Source organism: Fukomys damarensis, unplaced genomic scaffold, assembly GCF_012274545.1.
Source record: "Fukomys damarensis isolate Sample0158 unplaced genomic scaffold, DMR_v1.0_HiC HiC_scaffold_7, whole genome shotgun sequence".
NCBI lineage: Eukaryota > Metazoa > Chordata > Mammalia > Rodentia > Bathyergidae > Fukomys > Fukomys damarensis.
The window spans coordinates 29675775-29695951 of NW_022900919.1; the positions used below are offsets into that span (position 1 = coordinate 29675775).

Sequence of the window (20177 nt, forward strand, 5' to 3'; positions counted from 1 at the left end):
GGGGGAGGGGCAGAGGCAGCCACTACAGCTGGGTGAGATGCCAAGGCACAGCCCCAAAGGTGATTCCGAATGCTGCCAATGGTGACCTGGAGACACAAGTCAGTCCAGTCTGCCGTGAAGCTGAACAACCTCTGGAGGAGAGGAGCAATGGGCATGGAGCCACAACAAAGACTCTCATAACAAAGCTGTCAACATTATAGGATGCAACTGCAACCAGCCAAAAACCAGCTGAAGAGACTAAGAAGAAATCACAGGAAGATAAGGAAAAGAAGGGAAACAACGGTATCCTAGAAGCCAACAGGAAGAATGTGAAAGGGAAGCAAATGACCCTGCAGAATTGGAAGAATGAATGACCAACAGGAGTCCTCTGGACTTGGCAGCCCCTGAACAGTTGAGGGAACAGGGGTCCAAGTCCAGGGCAAAAGCTAGGGACCCAGGCACTGAAGAGGCAAAGACATGTAGGATGACTAATGGGGATGAGAACAGGGAAAGCTGAATCCAAATCTTGAATGCTGTTTTAACTGCAGAAACTTGCCTGTGCCACATGTTTTACAGCCAAACACTGAAAAGCCTTCAATACTCAGGAGAACATTTCTGGGGTGAGGTCAGAGCAGGCAGAGAGAGCCTCAAATGTAAGGACATTTGGCGGACAACGGAGAAGCTGACTTAGAGCACAGCAGAACACAGGGACTAGAAGGATATGAAGAGTCAGCTCAAACAGGAGACATGAAAAGGGAAGACCTTTTCCTCCTGAGGTTTGGAGCTTCCAAATGAGGACTAGATTAAAAAGTAAAACCACCAGAGCTGTGCCTTTGGAAAGTACAAGAAGCCAGGCAAAGGAGTACAGCAGCAGCTAGAGCCAATTCAGCAGTGAGGGGGAGGCAGAGGCCTTCCTGGGCAGTGGACCGAGAAGGGGGTGCCCAGCCAGCACCAGAACAATCAGGTGTCCTCACAATCACTGTACCCAGGAGAGGAAGGAGGGAGCAGGGTACAGAGCAGGAGGCTGATAACTAGGCCAGGTGCTAACCCTTACCCTGGGCAGTGGAATGGCATGATTCTTCATGACCAGTACATAGAATCCTACACCCTGCCTGCAAAAAGAGTTAGAGCCCTGAGGAGAAGCACGCATTAGACTCAAGTATTCTTAAAACCTTTTCTCCAAGGTTCAAGCACAATACAGTCTGGAAATCACAGTGACATGGAAGAAGTGAGGGTTCTTGGATGTGGCCACACTGAAGCCAGGCCAGGAGACTGAGCCTGAAGGAACCATCAGGCTCCTCCCTACCCCTGTCCCTGCTACCCATGGCCCTGGTTCACTTCTCTTCTCTCCTACAAACAGACACTTCCCTGTCCTCTAGGAGCTCCCACAGAAATTGTGGCAGGGAAAGATCAATCATGGGATAGAAGGAAGATAAAACAGTCCTTAAGGAATCACACTTAAGTTTGTTAACCTCTTGAAGACCAAAGGAGACACTGAAATCCAAGCAATGCGCCTGGCCCACCTAAGGCCCTCTGCTGTCTGGCTGATGCCTGGGCCTCCCTGCATTACATGGGCTCCTTCAGTTGGGATCTAGGCGTGCAGGAGACCAGCTCATCCTGGTCACCATGTGCAGGAAACATCTGCAGCTGTCACAGATGCTGACTCACAACATCTAGGGTGGAGTCCAGTGTCTCCATTCACAGTCTGATCCAGGAAAGGACCACCAGTGCTAAAATTTCATGAACTATGACAATTTTAGCCTACTGCTGTATCTGTTTCTTTGCCCACGGGTAAAAATCATTGAAACTCAAATACAGTTTTAACAGTGAAGACCAATAAGGGACACTAACACTCTAAATGTAGCACTGAGACCACCTGCACAGCAGGAAAGAAAAATACACTGGTATCTCTGAGCTCTGAGAACCTTAGAAAGAGAGAGCATTTCCCCACATCCTGTACCAGTGAGCACAGGAGAAAAACACCACACTCAGAGCTCCACCCCAGGCCCAAATAGCTGCTGCCATTGAAGCCCCTGGTGCACCTTCACTGACTACAACCTTTTGAGTCTCTGTGGAGTCCAGTGCCTCTCATCCTCTGTATGTCTGCTGCACAGCATTTATAAACCCTGCTCCAGAGACTGAACCAGCATGCAGCACTCACTCGGCTTAAATAACACTGCTGCTAAGAGAAAGAGAAGTGTGATGCTGAGTGCAAACACTGAAAACACAAGACTAAAAAGGTCATTCACACTCTTCTACTACAGGAAGGTGATTTCTGAAATACAGATTTGATTTTTGTAAGCAATTTTTACACCAGTCTAAAAAGTTAACACAGTGCTTGCTTCAGCAGCACATATACTAAAAAGTTAACACAAAGGCTAACATGGTTTATTTATCCTAAGCCAAAATGTCAGGCACAGTGGTCTACTTTTATAGTGCTAACTTCTAAGGAGGACACCAGGTCTTGGCTGCATAGTTAAAACCAACTACATTTTACCTAATCTTAATTAGAGAAAATAGGAATAAGAGCTATCTTAACTACCTAGGAAAATTACTTTTTAAAATGAATTTCCCACCAGGCATGGTGGCATAATCCCAGCACTCAGGAGGCTGAGGTAGGAGGGTTGCTCTGATTTCAAGGCCAGCCTAGATTATACAGTAAAAGTTGAAGACCAGCCTGGACTACACAGTAATATCCTGTTGCAAAAACAACCAAGTAAATAAATAGATAATGGAAATTATTTTCCTAAGCTAAAAAAGTCTGAAGTTATTTGAAAGTAGGATACTGTATTACAGATACGTAGCATAATTTCAAATTTACAAACAACTGGCAGAAAACAATTGTTGGGTCCTTTTCTCATCTTAGTAACTTCTCAAAGAAATCAGGGAGTTAAAATTGGGGTTCACAATTAATTTTTTTATTTACAACACTCCCTGTACAAGAATCAATAGAAAAAGAAGGAATGGAACAACAAAATATCTGGGATGTGAGTTCTAACAGCAGGCACCTCTGAACATCAAGGGTGACAACAAACAGGACCAGAGCAAGAAGTGCTTTATGCAAGGGCCCCAAAGTGATCCTATGCGAGGATGGACGCTGAACAGCAGGGACAGGCAACTGTGTCCAGACGAATGGTAAGGGCCCTGTAACTTACAGTCTTCCGAGGGCACTCCTCATCATTCTTGGTGCACAACTATGTCATTTACCTACTTAGCAGTCATCGGATGGAAGAGTTACGCAACACATGTCAGGTGGTTTCTGGTTCATCGTTCTGGACAATACAGAAATGTGTTGAGTTTCTTGATCCATAACTTTCCATTACCAAGGGCTTTAGCAAAACTTGGTCATACTGGTAACGAGAAAGAGCTGAAGATATACAGCAAGTTTCCTGGTTAATAATAATCAGTCTTTGCTTACTGACCAGCACCACTGCTATTCTGTGTGCTGTTTCACCAGCCTCTTGAGTTAACAGCACCACAACTGACATTTTATAGCCAATGAAACTCAGGCTACAGAAGCAAGCTACAACTTGCTCAAGTTAGAAGATCTGAGCACATCTGATTCAACCCTGTGTACACACTCTCTTTGGATAAAAAGGTCTCCTAAGGCTAAATGTTCCAAATGAATTCTGTTTATAAGGAAGGAGAATTTGGCCATCTTTTAAAAATCCATATTTGATTTTCTCAATTCATTTAAAAAATAAATACATTCCCAGACAAGTTGCCTTTATTGTTATTATATTGCACTTAAAATTCAGCCTTTCATTTCTCCAGTAGTCAAAGTTGTAGTTTTTCCTCAAGGGAAAAAGAAAAAAAACTCTAGTTATGTAAGTCTTTGCTTACAAGTTAAATTCTTCATGAAACATTTTAGCCATTCTTCATTTTGATCTTCAAATTAACACTTAGTATATGTACGTAAGTCTACCTGAATTTCCCCCAAAGTTGCTCCCTTGCCCCAGAGTCAACCGCATAATTACTCTGGAAAACTTGATTTGAAATCCTTGCCCTTGGTGACATTACTCTGTCATTAGGCAGAATACCTCAGGACTTATGTCAGTAAAGTTAAATACCTTACTTTCCAAGGCAGAAAAGTAAGTTAAAAATATTACACATTCATTCACCCTAAAAATGTGTTAAGAGTTACTTGTGTTACTGTATGTTAAATTATTTAAAATAAAATTAAAATTCGGTTCCTCAATCTGACAGGTGCATTTCAAGTGCTTAATAGCCATGGGTGGTCCTGGTTGTCACCTCAAGAGGGCACTGTTAATAGCTTGGTGGGGACTTTGGTCAGCCTTCAAGGATGTGCTGGTAGGGAGTGTCATAGCACTGAGTTATACATGGCCACCTACTGCCCTTTCTTCACTGTTGAATTTAATAAATGCAATAAATCCAATATCCCTTCATGACAAAATCCCTCAACAAATTAGGTAGAGAAGGAATGTACTGTAATGCAGTAAAAGCTATGTTGACAACCCACAGCCAACATCATGCTGAATGGGGAAAGGCTGGAATTATTTCATCTAAAATCAGAACAAACAAGAGCAAAAAAGAAAGACCATAAGAGAAAGAGCCAAAATAATCTGATTTAGGAAGGGGTAAAAGATCTGGAAACAAAAAGATATACCCATGGCCAACTATATGAAAAAAATGCTCAACATCACTAATCAGGGAAATACAAATCAAAACCATGAGAAGGCATTACAACACTCAGAATGGCTATCATGAAAATAACAATAAATAAAAGCTGCCAAGGATGCAGAGACAGAGTAACACAGGCAGTACAGGTACAGCAATTACACAAAACTGAGTGACAGTTCCTGCACAAAAAATAAAATAAAATCATTACAATGTAGCTGCCCCATGCTGGTTACATAGCCAAAAGAAATGAAATAAGCTTATCAAGGTGCTACTTTTATTCCTGTGTTTATTGCCACACTCTTCCTGACAGCTGAGCTATGAAACCAACTAAGGTATTCATCACAGATGACTCAAGAAGACTTGGGCATGCAAACACAATGGAATATAATATAAAGGAAAAACAAAGTCCTGGGGCCAGGGATTTAGTTAGCTCAGTGATTCCGCCGCCTGCCTCATAAGCACAAGGTCCACAGTTCGAGCCCCCGTAACAAAACAAAGACAGTCCTGTCATTTGCAGTAATATGGACAGAACTAGAAGTCATCCAATAAAATGATGACTATGTTCTTGCTCATATGTGGAAGCTTCAAAAGTTGGTCTCATACACACAGAGAACGGTGATTACCAAAGGCAAGGAAGGGAGGATGGAGAATGGACAGCAAAGCAGAGTTACAGGAATAATAAATTCTAGTGTTCTACAGCACAGAAGTGTGACTATGGTTAATGAAAATGTTATTACATATTTTACTGAAGGAGACTGAAGGTTCCCAACCCAAGGAAATGCTAAGTGTTTAAGGAGAGAGAAATGCTAATTGTCCTGTCTTGATCATAACACACTGTATACACACATCAAATTATCACCATACTCCATAGATATGTACTACCATTATGTCAACTGTTTGTAATAGAAACAGTAAGAGTACTGCCAAGTTTTCAAACAAATTGAAAAGGAGCACATACCCCTCTGCTGAGAAAGGGACTACTACCAAGCAATAAAAAAGAACTACAGAAGCAAATGCCTTACACCAAGTGAAAAGATGCCAGACTTGACACAAACAGCTGTACAACCATCTGTAAGCCATTCTTGCAAAGGTGAAACCCCTGGGGAAATAAAGATCAGTGATTCCTGGGGGTCAGTGGAGGGCTTAGGAGTGGAAGTCCTCTGGGGTGGAGGAAATATTCTGTATTGTGATTATAGTAATAGTTGCAAAACGGTACACATTTGCCAAAATTTACAGGACTTACACTAAAAGGGTGAATTATATTTTATGTAAATTATCCTGAATGGAAAATTATACATCTAATCTTTATTTCAAAGGCAACAATATAAAAAATATTCGGCTCTTCGAGAAAAACATAGCCAACAAGCAATAAGCTAAAAGGATTCTCCTTGGTTTAACAACTTGCCTTTACCATTTAGATGGCTAAGCCAGCACATCAATGAATCTAAGTCAGGAAAAAGATCTGACAATGTTGGGTAACTGATAGGCCAGTTTCATGGTCCAGCCCAGTTCCTAAGCCCTACCAATTCCTCCTTAAATGTGTATTTCAAATCTAATCCCTTTCACCAGTCTCCAGTACTGTGATAATTAGGTTTTTATCAAATCCCAAGCACCTACAAGATAAAGTACATTTTTGTGAAAAGCATTAAAAACACCTTTATTTTCTGAATCAACACTTTTTCACATTCCTCATCCACCACAGGCAACCCTATTACTCACTAGGACCTTTTAGAAAATGATTTAGCCATTTACATCAAGAGCCTTGAAATTATTTGCATTTTTTACTACTTTAAAGTCCCAGAACTCTACCTCTAAGAAATTATAGGGAAATAATATACATAATACTAAAAACCAGACAGCACAAATAAATTTAAAAAGAACAGAAAAATAATTTTAGTATATCAACAGGACAGTTTGATGTAGCTGTAAAATCATGTTTATGGACATTTTTTAATGACAGGGAGATATCTATGATTTAAGTGAGAAAAGGTAAGAGTCATATATGTACAGTGCAATCTCAATTTTGCAAACAATACAGAGAAAAGGAAAGTTTTATAATTATTTTCTCTAACAGTGGAAATATGTGATTTTATCTTCCCTAGTCCCGCTCATCACTATTTGTTATCTTTTGGTCTTCCTGACAATAGCAATTCTACCTGGGTTGAGATAATATCTCACTGGGGTTTTGATTTGCATTTTCCTGGTTAGTGTTATTGAGCATATTTTCATAGACTTGCTGGTCATTTGTCTATCTTCTTTTGAGAAATGTTTCTTCAGATTATTTGCCCATTTTAAAATCAGATTTCTGGTTTGAGTTCCTAATATATTCTGGATGTTAACCCCTTTGTTGGGTGAATAGTTTGGAAATATTTTTTCTTCCAGTTTTATGAGTTACTTCTTCACCCTACTATTTCTTTTGCTGCGCACTACACACACAGCTTTCTGATTCAGTGATTTCTTACCCAGAACTTTGAAAAAATGTAAATGCACACAAAAAATATATATGAAAGGCATATATATATATAAAGACCTGGTGATGCAAGCCTTTATCCCAGCACTGGGGAGGCTGAGGCAGGAAGATTGCCTAGAGTTCAAGACCACCCTTGGCTACATAGCAAGTTCAAGGCCGGGCTTGACTACATAGTGAGATTCCGTCTCAAAAAAACAAAACAAAACAAAATAAAAATATGATAAAGAGGACAGAGTATTTCTTACTAAAGACTTAAATTTAGCATGGGGATGATTTAGTATCATTGGACATGCATGACACTTAAATAAATGAAATCATTTTTATAGATATATTCTCTGCACCATCTCATTCTCCCATTTAAATGTAGGTTCGGGTTTTAGTATAGTATTCACAAGGCTGTCATCTGTCACCATAACCTCATTTTAGAACACTCTGAATCACATCCATTAGCAGTCACTCCTCTTTCCCACTCCCATGCACCTACACCTAGCCAGCCATTTATTTATTTTCTGTCCCAAGCTGGGTATGGTGGCACACACTTATAATCCTAGCACTCTAGAGGCTGAGGCAGGAGGATTAGTGGGAGTTCAAGGCCAGGCTGAATTACACAAGGCACTGTCTCAAAAATACAAAACAATTTATTTTCTATCTCTATGGATCTTATTCTGGACATTTCTTATAAATAGAATCATGTAGTATGTACTCTTTTGTGACTAATTTTCGTTCACACATTTTCAAGGTTTCGCTCATATTGTAGCAAGTATCAGTACTTCATTTCTTTTTATTGCCAAACAATATTCTATTGTGCAGATATACTACTATACTGTATTCTCTTTATCCAACCATTAGATGATGGACACTGGGTCATTCCCACTTTCTGGCGATTATGAATAATGCTACTGTGAACATTGGTATACGAGGTTTTTGTATTTGCATGTTTTCACTTCACTTGGGTATATAAGTAGGAGTGTAATAGCTGGGTTGTAACTTTGAGGAATGGCCAAACTTTTCCAAAATCACTATGCCCCCACAATGACTGAGGTCCCAACTCCACAGCCTTGCCAAGGTTTGCTGCAGCACGATTCCTTACAGCCAGCCTCAAGGGTGAGCAGCAATATTTCACTGTGGGTTTTCCTCACATTGTCCTAACAGCTAATGATGGTAAGCTCTTTTTCATGTGCTTACCAGCACCTGTATACCTTTAGAAATATCATTTCCAATACTTGTGCCTCTCTGACTGGTCTTTGTTGTACAGCTGTTAAGACTCCTTTATATATTCTATATACAAGTTCCCTGTTAGATGGTCTGCGAGTGTTTTCTCCTGCTCTGTGAGCTGTCTTTTCACTCCCTCCATGGTATTCTTTTGTTGTAGTTGTTTTTTGAGACAGGGTCTCACTATGTAGCCCAGGCTGGTCTCAAACGCACAGTGATCTTCCTGCCTCAGCCTCCCGAGTGCTAGGATTACAGGCCTGTGCCACCACGCTCAGCTTCCGTGGTATTCTTTAATGCTCCCAAATTTAAAATTCTAACAAAGTCTAATTTACCTATTTTTTTTTCTTGTGCTGCTTGTGCTTTAAGTGTCAGGCACCTAGAAATGTCAGGAAATTTTCTTAACAAACAAGTTCGCAAAGATTACACCTATTTTTTACTCTTAGTTTGTTATAGCTTGTGTCTAGATGTCCCCCCAAAGCTCATGCAGTCATAGGTGGGACCTTTCAGAGTCGGTTGGATCAGAGTGTATGAGTGCTACCTACCCTAAGTAGCCTGGATAGAAAAGCTTTTGTCGTCTCTTGTTGCTTTGCTACCCTCTGCCCACCACAAACTGTTTCTCTTCTGCAATGCCACCCTGCCTTGGAGCCAGCCAATTACGGACTGAAACCTCTACAAACTGTGAGCTAAATAAAATTTTCCTTTTAACGCTGGATGTCAGGTATTTTGTCTCAGCAACAGGAAAAGTAAGACAGAGTTTTATAGCTTTTGTTCTTACAGGTAGCTGTATGACCCTTTCTGAGTTAAATTTTGCATACAGTGAAAAGCAGAAATGCAAATTCATTCGTTTGCCTGTGGATATCCAGTTGCCCCAGCACTATCTACTGAAAACACCATCTCCTCCTCCCTTATGGCACTCTTGTCACATTGAGACATGGGAAATAAAGCCATATCCTTACAGACGGATTCAGTGTGTGAGAAACACTGTACTGGCAGTTCTCACACTCACTCTCGTCCTCTATTTCCACCATAGCATGTATAAAAGCTATTACATCTCATTCCTTTGCTGACTTTCTTTTCAACTGTTTTCCCCATTCCAATGCATACTTCACAAAGACAGGGACTTTGCCTTGTGCATTGTTGAACCTTTGTTATTCCTAGAAGGCAACTAAAAATTACAAATATGATGGCCCAAAATAAAATGTGGCAAATGTTCATATTTCAGCAGAAACTGCTATGATAACTCAACTTTTTCTTAATGTTCTATAAGTACTGTGTGTTAAACAACTGTGCCACCAGAACACTCATTTTAATATTCTATAATGGATATATTACACTCTTATAATCAGAAACAAAATTAAAAGATCAGTAACATTTTTGCATCAATATTCTTCAAAGTTCTAAGAACTTCTATTTGTTTTTTCCTTTTCATAAATTATTTTATTTTATTTTACTGCATGTGACTATTCAGCAGGGCAACCATGATCAATACCATCTAACGCAGTGCATTTGTGTAGTCCCAGCAGTATCATACTGACTCCTCTGTACTGCACAGAAGGCAGAGCACAAAAATGCCTTGTCCTAACACAACAGCGAAAGATGGGCTTCCCGTCTCGTGATCCAGAAACACATACCCCCCCAAAAAAACTGTTTAATAACTGGTAAGATTTACATAGCAAAGTATTTTAAATTTAAGATAAGTCAGACAAAATGTATAAAGACACAATATACATTGTGAAATCTTTTTTTTGTTTTTTTTTTTTTGGTACCAGGGATCGAACTCAGGACCTTTGCGCTTGCAAGGCTGGTGGCAGAACCACTGAGCTAAATCCCCAGCCCTACACTGTGAAATCTTTATAAACGTATCACACAGTTTAAAGAACATCTACTGCACCACCATGAACCAAGCAGCTCTAGTCCACACCTTGGGAGCCACCTCATGCTTCCCCTTGTGCCACACATCCAAATAATCAGAATTAAGCAAAGCTCCACACCCAAAGCACATACACATTCTAACCACCTCTCACTAGCTCCACTACTGACAAAATTCAAATTCTCCCCTTTCACTGCCTCTAATTCCAGCACTGAGGCTGAGGCACGAGGATCACCATGACGTTAAGGCCAGCAGCCTAGGCTGCACAGTGAATCAAGGTCAGCCTCAACTTCACAGACTACAACTCAAAAACAAACAAAAAACCAAACCAGACCCCCACCCCCAATTCTTGTCTTTGGTCTAACTGCCTTTCCTGGTCTAATTTTTGCCTACGGCACATTTCCTACTTTCCCCTCTTATTCATTGAATTCTTGCCACACATGCCTATTCTGTCCTTGGCATATGTCATGCACACTGCTCCTCCTGACCTTTCAGTTCCTCCTGAAGTGATCTTTCCACGTTGTGCCATGCAAGTCTACCTCACTCAAGGGCCACCGACTCAGGAACTTCTTTTGACAGTTTCAGCCGCAAAGGCCAACTCTCTGAACTCCCTACTGCTCAGCTTACTTCATACCAACTACTTCTTGCTTCTATGCATGATTTCATCTTCCTTGTTTCTGTCTTTTCTCCCACTTTAGAATGCTAACTTCAAACTTTCTTTCCTCAGTGTATGGGTTAGTTCTTGGCATAAAACAAGCCCTCATATATTTGATGAATAAATGACTAATGTTCTGAACATTGAAGGCACTGCAGAACTGTGTTTGAATCTCTATTAATTGCATCAGGAGAAATATACCTAAGAGTGGAAGCCAAGATATTTTTCTATCAAAATTCAAGTCTAAAGACACATCAGGGCAGCCGTCAATCAGAAATGCAAATTGCTAAATTCCAAACAGAACCAGTGACTTTGCGGCTACATTACTACTAAATTAACCACTTTGATTTTTGCTTGTCTCAGTACAGCTTGCCCCTTGTTTTACATCTTCATGGCCTTTTTTGTAGGGAGACATCTAAAATATAATAATACTGCATGCTTTTATTTTGTAAATGTAGTGCCAAATCCCTGTTTGCCATTGTTTTTACTATAGCAATGTTAACCGTAGTAATCCTTAGTCAGAACATTCTTTTAGCAAAGCTAGTGCATTTTGGGACTTTTTCCCACTTTCTCATGTGTGCAGATTTTAATGTTATAGCTGGCAACAGTATTAAAATGGTGAGTAAAGAGTCCAGGTTTGCTCCTGTTTGTAACCAGTTTTATTTTTTTCTTTTTTTTTTTTTGGTTTTTTTGTTTTTTGAGACAGGGTCTCACTATGTAGGTGAGACTGACCTGGAACTCACTGTGTAGCCCAGGCTGGTCTGGAACTCACAGCGATCCTCCTGCCTCAGCTTCCCGAGTGCTGGGATTACAGGTGTGCACCACCAGGCCCGGCTTGTAACCAGTTTAAAAAAAAAAAATTCCAGTCATCTGAAAACTCAAAAGTTCATTCCAAGCATTAATTTTAAAAAATAACAATTGAAACATGTTCTATTGTATTCTTTTCCCATCCTTTTGTTTTGATCTACAATTATCAAAGCACACACTGGCACGAAGATGATCTAAAAGTGAACACAGGATATAAAGATCAAGAAGAACTTACAACTATTCCAAAGCCATCCTCAGGCAGAGCTACTGTGCAAAGGCAAGAAATGCTGTGTGATCTATGCTATACCAGCAGCAAGCTCCCCGCATTTGGATAAGGAATGAGTAACTGGGTAGGAGAGGAGGTGACTGGAAGGTGGCCTCAGGTCAGGGAGGACTGCCACAGCTGACAGCTGAAAGATTTAGCTGCCTTGTGATCAGCTAGGCTGAAGTCACTTTTCAAAGTTAGTGATTTGGGGTTTTCCCATTAATATAGCAAATAATGAGAAAGGTATTAATATCTCACTAGCTCAAAGGTTGCCATCATTTAATACTATTTTAACCAACAGTGACAAGAATTTTGCTGTGTGCCAGGTCCTCCTTCAAGTGCATCACCCATACTGTTGTGATGGTGGCCATTAGTACCATTTTTACATTGAAGAGCAATAAAATCTAGGCCCAAAACAGCCAGTAATTCAAATAAGATCAGACAATAAGCAGCAAAAATTCAAAGTGTCTTGGCAGTCCAGACTGCAAGCCCATGCTCTCAATCATTTGTCAGGATGGTTTAATAGGAATGATAGCAACACCACTGCTGTAAGGATTCAATTAGAGAAGGTAAGAATGCCTGACACACAGTAAATACTTGTAAGTCACCTAAGATAGCATTACTTCCTCCTCTTCCTCTTCTTCTTTTTTTTTTTTTTTTGGTTAGGCTTTCAAGTGCTGCCTTTCTATGGTTCAGGATGCTTCAATGAGCATCAACTACCTGCCAGCTACATTTTCAAGGTGAGGAGGAAAGCTGGCTTTTACTGAGGGGGTTCTGTATACCAGAATCGTCTCAAAGGCATTACTCTAACAGTACTTGCCTCACTGACCTTGAAAGATTTTCAATGTCAGACTCAAATTGAATTTAATGCAGGATACACAGCAAAGTCCTATTCTATTAGTCCAGTATTTAAATCTCAATTTCCCGTTGCATGTTTTAAAAGCATGTGGAACAGAAGTAATCAAACTCCATGGGAAAATGCCCTTTGTCATAAGTAAGAAAACCCTCTCAAGCACTGCTCACTCGGGTTCACTCAGCATCATTTGTCCTCACTAATACTGAAAGAGCTCAAATCTAGTTCCACAAAATATCTTAATGTATGATGTAAAATCCATATGCTAACTCAGCACCATGCAGAAATACAGAGAACCAAAGTGCTGGTTCCCATTACAAGGTAAACAGACCAAGTCACAAAGTGTAAGGCTGTTCCAACAAGATGGCCATGAATATATGTAAGTCAGTGAGTCCTTTAAGTGTTGGCAGTATGCTGAGAATGTTTTTTTGTTTTGTTTTGTTTTTGTAGTACTGGGGATAGAACAAAGGACCTCATGCTTGCTTGACAGGCAGGCGTAGTGCCACTGAGCTAAATCCCCAGCCAGAGAATTTGTATTTTTAATTTTACCTAATTTCAATTAAAAGTCTCAATGCTATTAACTGGAAAATTTGTTAAGTATATCTGAAACAACTTGGATATGTGAATCCACTTTTGACTATAAATTTTATGGTCTCTAAATATAAATCAAGTATGTCCAATAAAAGTGTTTGAATTGAGATGTGCTGTCAGTGGAACACATGTATGGGACTTCAAACAATTTGAGAGAAAAGACTGTAAAACTGCTCCTTAGTTTTTATACTAATTAAATGTTAATGTGGGCCAGGGATTTGGCTCAGTGGTTCCGCCACCTGCATTGCAAGCACAAGGACCCAAGTTCGATCCCCAGTACAAAAAAAAAAGAGATAATGTAATAGTTTAGATATATTGATTTAAATAAACTTCACCTTTTCCTTTTTTAATGGGGTACTAGAAAATTTTAAGGGACATACACAGCTTGCATTTTGTTTGTTGGGATAGGGTTTATTGTATGTAGCTCAGGATGGCCTTGAACTCACTATGTAGCCCAGGCTGACCTTGAACTTGCAGGGATCCTCCTGCCTCAGATTCCTGAGCACTGGGTTTACAGGCATGTGCCACCACACCTGGTTTATTTCTATTTAACAGCACTGGAATTAAGATTACTAACATTCTTATAACAAAGCTTCAATGCTTTGAGAATTCTTCAAAGCTCTTGAGGTTCAAAAACTGACTTAAGGAGTGCTCAAAAGAAGGTGGACAAGGGCTGGGGATTTGGCTCAGTGGTTCCAGCGCCTGTCTTGCAAGCACAAGGAACGGGAGTTTGATCCCCGCTACCAAAAAATACCAAGAAGCTGAACACGTCTGACATATATCTGCCCAATCATTAACTTTAACTCTGTTACAGGAGAATACCAACAATAAAGTGAAAACATTTAAAAATAAAGGCTAATTATATTTACAAAGCCAGATGGGAATAAGTATAAGAGTGACAAAGGTGGTGCCATACACCTGTAATCCCTGCACTCCAGGGTCTGAGGCAGAAGTTCGACTGGGCTCCATAGTGAGTTCAAAGTTAGCTTAAACTATATAATGTAGCAAGACCCTGTCTCAAAAAAACAAACAGGGTAGGAAACCCATCTGTCCTTCTCTGTGAAAGTAAACAAGTAATAACCTGTAAGGTATTGTAAAAATGTTGCAAGGAACAGTCTGCCTTTGATGTGATCCAAAAACAAAACAAGCTCAAGTATGCCACACTGCAACAGAACTAGTTCTCAGCCTATCCATATATTCAACTAAAGGTTAAGGTCTTAATGGTTATTTTTTGGGGGGGGATATTTCATCATTTATTTAGGTGTTTTTCCTGCCATGAGTAGCTGCTATAACAGTGAGTTGTTTAGGACTAAGGATTTCTTGGCTTATTTTATTGATTGCTGCCAGGTTGTACTACAGAATTGTTAAAATAATACATATTTCTATCAGAACACATATTAGTACCCAACCTTGTTATTATTAATTTTTAAGGTTTATGCTTTTGTATTTCATTAACAATTAATTTAATAAGCTTTCATGTATGTATTGGCTGTTTGATTTGCTTTTTTAAATTAAGTTTATTGGTATATTTAAGGAAAACAATATAGCTACATTCATCATTGGGAAGTCTTAATTTTTAATTTCATTGTTCAAAATTTTTTTGTTTACTTCAATTACTTTTAAAAAAATTATTTAAAATTTATTCACGTTTAACATAAGAAAGCAAATTGTGGAATAGAATACACAGCACAGAAGCATGACATCAGCTGCTAGAAGACTAGTTCAGTGTCAGAGTTAAAACTAAATTTAAAACTAAAACTTACTAAAACTTTAAGACTAAAACTTACCAAATTCAATGAAGGCTCTTAGAACAGCAGGTTCTGATGGATGTAGTGTAAGTTCATTCAAAGTATTACTGAGATGAAAGAACCTATTTTTCTAACCTATACCTTTCTCAAAAATTTTAAGAAATACGAATAGGACACAGCTCAAAAGCTCAATTTCAAGTAAAAACTTCTGGCTTCTAATATCAACACAAAGGAGGCAAGGACTGAAGAAAAACTGCGATTAATTATATTTCTGAGTATTAGATGTAAACCTCTGGATACGACTTTCACGGGCAATATGGGGAAGAATATTATGCATAATTTATTATGCTGTGTGGTTTATATACACAAACAGCAGATAGCACAATAAGAAGAGCACAGCTGGTTACCCAGGGACTATACCTTTGCTCTGCAGTTAAAAACAACCCATCTATATGTAAGTTCTATTTTTCAAGACTTTAAGACTTTTTCAAATCTCAAATACAGTATATTCATCTCAAAGTATTTAATTATTGAAAGACAACAGTTACATTAGCATAAAAACAAATGTTCAGAGTACCCCTGGATACTAAGTTAAACATTAAACACCATTTTAAACAATTGTGTTTATGAAAAACTCAAAATGATTTGCTTTGTTTGCATTTATTTATTTATGTTTGGTACTGGAGATCAAACTCAGGATTTTGCGCTTGCAAGGCAGGTGCAGGGTCACTGAGCTAAATCTTCGGCATGTTTTTTAGTAGTAGGCTCTATTTTTAAAATTAGTTCATAGCAAATCTGAGCAGAAAGCAAGCACTCTCACACATTTTCTCTGTGTTTAACGTTTTTGGCTCATAAACTGTCCAGGGAACAGGACAAGTAAGAGTTAGTTGCAGGACCCCAGCTAAGTAGGAACTACATCTTAAATCACTCTATGGTCTGCACTACCAGGAACCAGAAAATGGCAGGTGAGAGAAGAGTGACGAATTTCTGTTACCTACCTTATGAGACCTGGAAAGAAACCTGTACACCAGAGTAGAGGACATTCATCCTCATAAGGTCCTAACACTGACCATCATGTTCCTGTTGTTGTTTTTAATGTAAGTAAATACAGATGAAGTGAGGCTCACAGGATGCATCATGCATCTAAAAACTAAGTTGGGCATGTAGCTCCACCATGATAAAACTGTTCACTTGGCAGCAGGAGGCCCTAGGTTCAATCACCAGCACCACAAAGACAAAGGGATTCAATAACATGAAATAAGTTAACCCTCTACTAATCAGGTAAATGAAGATCAAAATAAGAAGAAACCACTTCACAGTCATCACATGGACTAAGGTTTCCTAACACCAGGCAAAAAGAAATGGAAAAACAGGCTATAAGCTATGAGATGCAAAGTAAACAAACCAGCAGAGTAGGAAATGCATCCAACCTTCAATCCAAGGCTTCACTTCTACACAAACACCAAGAAGAAACAGGCACTGGGCCTAGAGAAGTAATATACAGGGAGATGTGGAAATCACCTGTTGCAAAAAGTTTTAGAAGACCAGATGTCCATAAATAGGGGAACAGACAAACTTATAGTCATAAAATGGAATACTATTCAATAGTTTTTAAAAACCAGACCCACAACTAAAACCAAAAACACAGTTTTAATTTTTAAAAATCTACAAAAGGTGACACAAAACAGATTTACATATATATCGGTGGGGGGACCAGGGAATCAAACTCAAGACCTTGCGCTTGCAAGGCAGGCACAGTGCCACTGAGCTAAATACTCCAGCCCTATATAAATTTTAAAAACACATCAGTGCATTGTGTTATTACTAAAGACACATGTGTAGCTAACAGCACGTACTACTGACAAGAATGGCATGGATCAATTTTAGCCAACTGGAAATCACCCGAACCCCACACTCCTGGAAAGCAATGATGGGAAAGCAGCCTACCCTCACTGCCGGCTGTGTTCTGGGAAATAACTGCAAAGGCCAAGTCTGCCTACACTCGAAAATGAGAGCCACATCCATCCTTCTCAAGGCTCCCTGGTTTACATGACCCAGGTCTCCTTTCTTTTTGTTAGAGAAATTTCTTCTTAATGAATGCTTTCCTAATCTGCAGCAGCCTGAATAAAATCATCGCCTTAATAGGCCAGTACATGATGTCTTTGGCCCCAGACTGGCTGCCTCTGGGGAGAGAAGGGAATGGTTAGAGGAAACTAGTATTTAGCTGCAACAGCAACATTAAAAATCTGCAATATGGCAAAAAAATTAACCTTTTTTTAATACAAAGGAATCTTTATTCTGTGTACTTTACTCCTTAAAATGTTCAGAGTTTTAAAAATCATTTTAAAGCTTGGTGTGGAGTCAGAAAAAGCAACTGGTCACAAGTTGAGAATCCTTCTATCTGTTTTCTCTTATATTAAATAGGCACAGGAACAAGAGCCTAGCCCACTTCACTGGGATGTCATAAGTTAAAGAGTTTTTTCTTGTGTTAAAACCCATTTGTAATTCAGCCTAAGCCAATTATACTGCAAATGCAACACCTTCCTTATGAGAGGAGCTAGGCAGCTCTACCTGTGAGTCACAATCCATAGCCAAGAAAACCACTGAGCAAACAACCTTAGGAACTTGACGGTGGGCTGGCAAACAGCTCTGCACAAATAAAGGGAACCGGCACACCCAGTACACACAGAGTTTTATGTGGAATGCATAAAGGAGGTGGGAGGGCACTATAAAATGAGGCATTGAAAATAAGAACTCTCATCTTAAAGTGCCCAGGATGCGTTTTTAAAAGTTGGTTTCAATGTTTTATTCCAAATGCTTCTAGAGGAGCTGGTGAATACCAGGAAGTAATTCTCCTAATTTAGAACACACCCTTGACCAAGCATAGTGGGACACCTCAGTAATCCCAGCATTCCAGCACTTGGGAGGCTGGAGAGTCACTTCAAGTTCACACCAGATGGGGCTACAGCGGTGAGTTCAAAGTCAGCCTCAATTACACAGTGATACCCTGTCTCAAAAAACATGCAAGCAACAACAACAAAAAAAAAGTGGGGGGGAACCCAACCAAAAAACAAAAAAACAAAAAAATACCCATACCCACCAGCAGTTAAAATTCAACCTAGGGTTAAAAGAAGAAACTTGGCACCAAGCTTCTAACCAACAAATCTAAACAGTTACAAATACAGAGAGAAAGTCCTAGAATCTAGGATAATAAAGGAACTCTCCCTTTTCACAATATTTTCTAATAGCTGGAATGAATAGCTCTGCTTGTAAGACCAAATGTAAGACTAACCTTTAAAAATGACCAGTCTGGGCCAGGGGATTTAGTTCAGTGGTGCTGATGCCTGCACCGCCATGGAAAGGCTCAATCCTTGGTACCAAAAACAAACAAACAAACAAACAAACAAAAACCAAAAAAAACTATTCTGAACTCTTTTTTCTCTACAAGCATCCAAACAAACGTAGCTTGCAAGGGCTTTCTGAACTACTACTATAAGGTAAACAAGTTTGAAATGTATTTAGAATCCACCATCTTTAGTTTTTACTTCTCCCTCTCTCCAAGAAGCAGGAAGGAAGGTTCTCTCTTCATTTTATTTGAATGTATAGAAGTACAGAAGATAAATTCTGTAACTAAAGTCAGAATGTTTGGTCCTATTTTCAAACAAAAGTCTGTACTATATTAGAAACTAAAAAGAACAACAACAAACAAGACCCTGCAGCGAACTCCAGTTCACTTCAAAAGTACTTGCAGTTCTTAGTTTACCAGAACTCAAAGCCCTTATATTAAAAGTGGCTTAGAATAAAGTAGTACATACATTTAAAATCTTAAAGCGCTTAAAAAGAAGTAAGATGCTGATCCTCTCTGTGGCTTGCTGCAAAGCAGCAGACTATCAACTCCCTATTACACATGCTCAGATACCAAAAAACTACTGGCTAATCTTTTTCTTCCACAAATGAAATCTTCTCGAAAGTTGCACTACCCTAAGAAAACCAACAGTTACTCTACAAGCACACTCTGTATACAGATAAACCAGTACCAACAGCTTCCAGGTGGACAGATACAGTGAACAGTGCAGTATTTCTACCAAAGTCTGGTAGGGCTTTGCCTGCAAATCATTGACCAAAAATGGTAACAGTGTGCAACTTCAGAAAGTGACAAAATGTTCTACCTTATGGCCTGGCTGAGAAAACCCTTTTACAGCAGAGTGACAGTGTCGAGGGAGAAAACATACGTAAAATCTCATTATCTACAATTCAGTGAACACATTTACTTTTAAATAACTAGAATATTTACAAGGGTTTTTAAAACGCTTTTAAATTTGTCTCTCGCACTTTACACTCCAACATTCTGGTCCAGCCAAACTGTTCACAGATAAAAGAAAATTTTCAACGACACACGGAAGGATCAGACAAGGAAGGGTTAAAACAGGCACTGCCAAGGCTGACAAGTAAGAGAGTGCTGCTGGAAGCTGATTGCCAGATACGACAAACAAAGCGGTGGCGAGGCCACCCGGTTCCTAACCGGGCCAGGGTCCGCCCTCTGGGGTTGTTCAATAAAGGCCTTATTTTCCTTATTGATGGAAAGACTTCAAGACGGAAAGGCGAAGGGGTCACCAAGCGATGGCTTTGCGGAAACCCGCGCCGAAGGGGACCGTCGCTGGATTCCCAGCGCCGCCCCACACCTGCTGTGCAGACCCGGATCAGCTTCCCGGGCGGGTGGGACGCTCGACCTCGGCCAGTCGCGCTGAGGGCCGGCGCGGGTCAGAGTCGCGGCTCCCGCCCCCATAACCCGACCCAGCGGCGCCAGGAAGCCCCTCCTCTCCCAGCCGCCTCAGTTCGCTCCCAGGGCTCCCTCTCACTTACCATCTTCGCCGCAGCGGTCGCAGGGATTCAGGGAGACAAGAGTGGAACAACCTCCTCACAGCAGCCGGACAGGGAAAGCGAGCGCAGAGCCGACGCGGCACCGCGAGCCTACTAAGGGGCGGTCGCGCGCCTCGATCAAAATGCGCCTGCGCACGTCACGCACAGCTCGCCGTTGCTACACGACTGGCCGGCTCGGCAACGCCCCGCCCCAGGGGTAGCCGGG

The 20177-nt window shown here is 40.2% G+C and overlaps 1 protein-coding gene across 1 annotated transcript in view; it reads right to left on the reverse strand.

Annotated features, from left to right (window-relative positions):
- Window positions 1–20096, reverse strand: part of Dstn (destrin, actin depolymerizing factor) — a 29827-nt gene extending 9731 nt beyond the window's left edge. The window contains exon 1 of the mRNA XM_010634136.3: window positions 19955–20096. Coding sequence (XP_010632438.1) covers window positions 19955–19957 — 3 coding nt within the window. The 5' untranslated portion in view covers window positions 19958–20096. The remainder of the gene's footprint in view (window positions 1–19954) is intronic.
- Window positions 20097–20177: the final 81 nt, after the last annotated feature.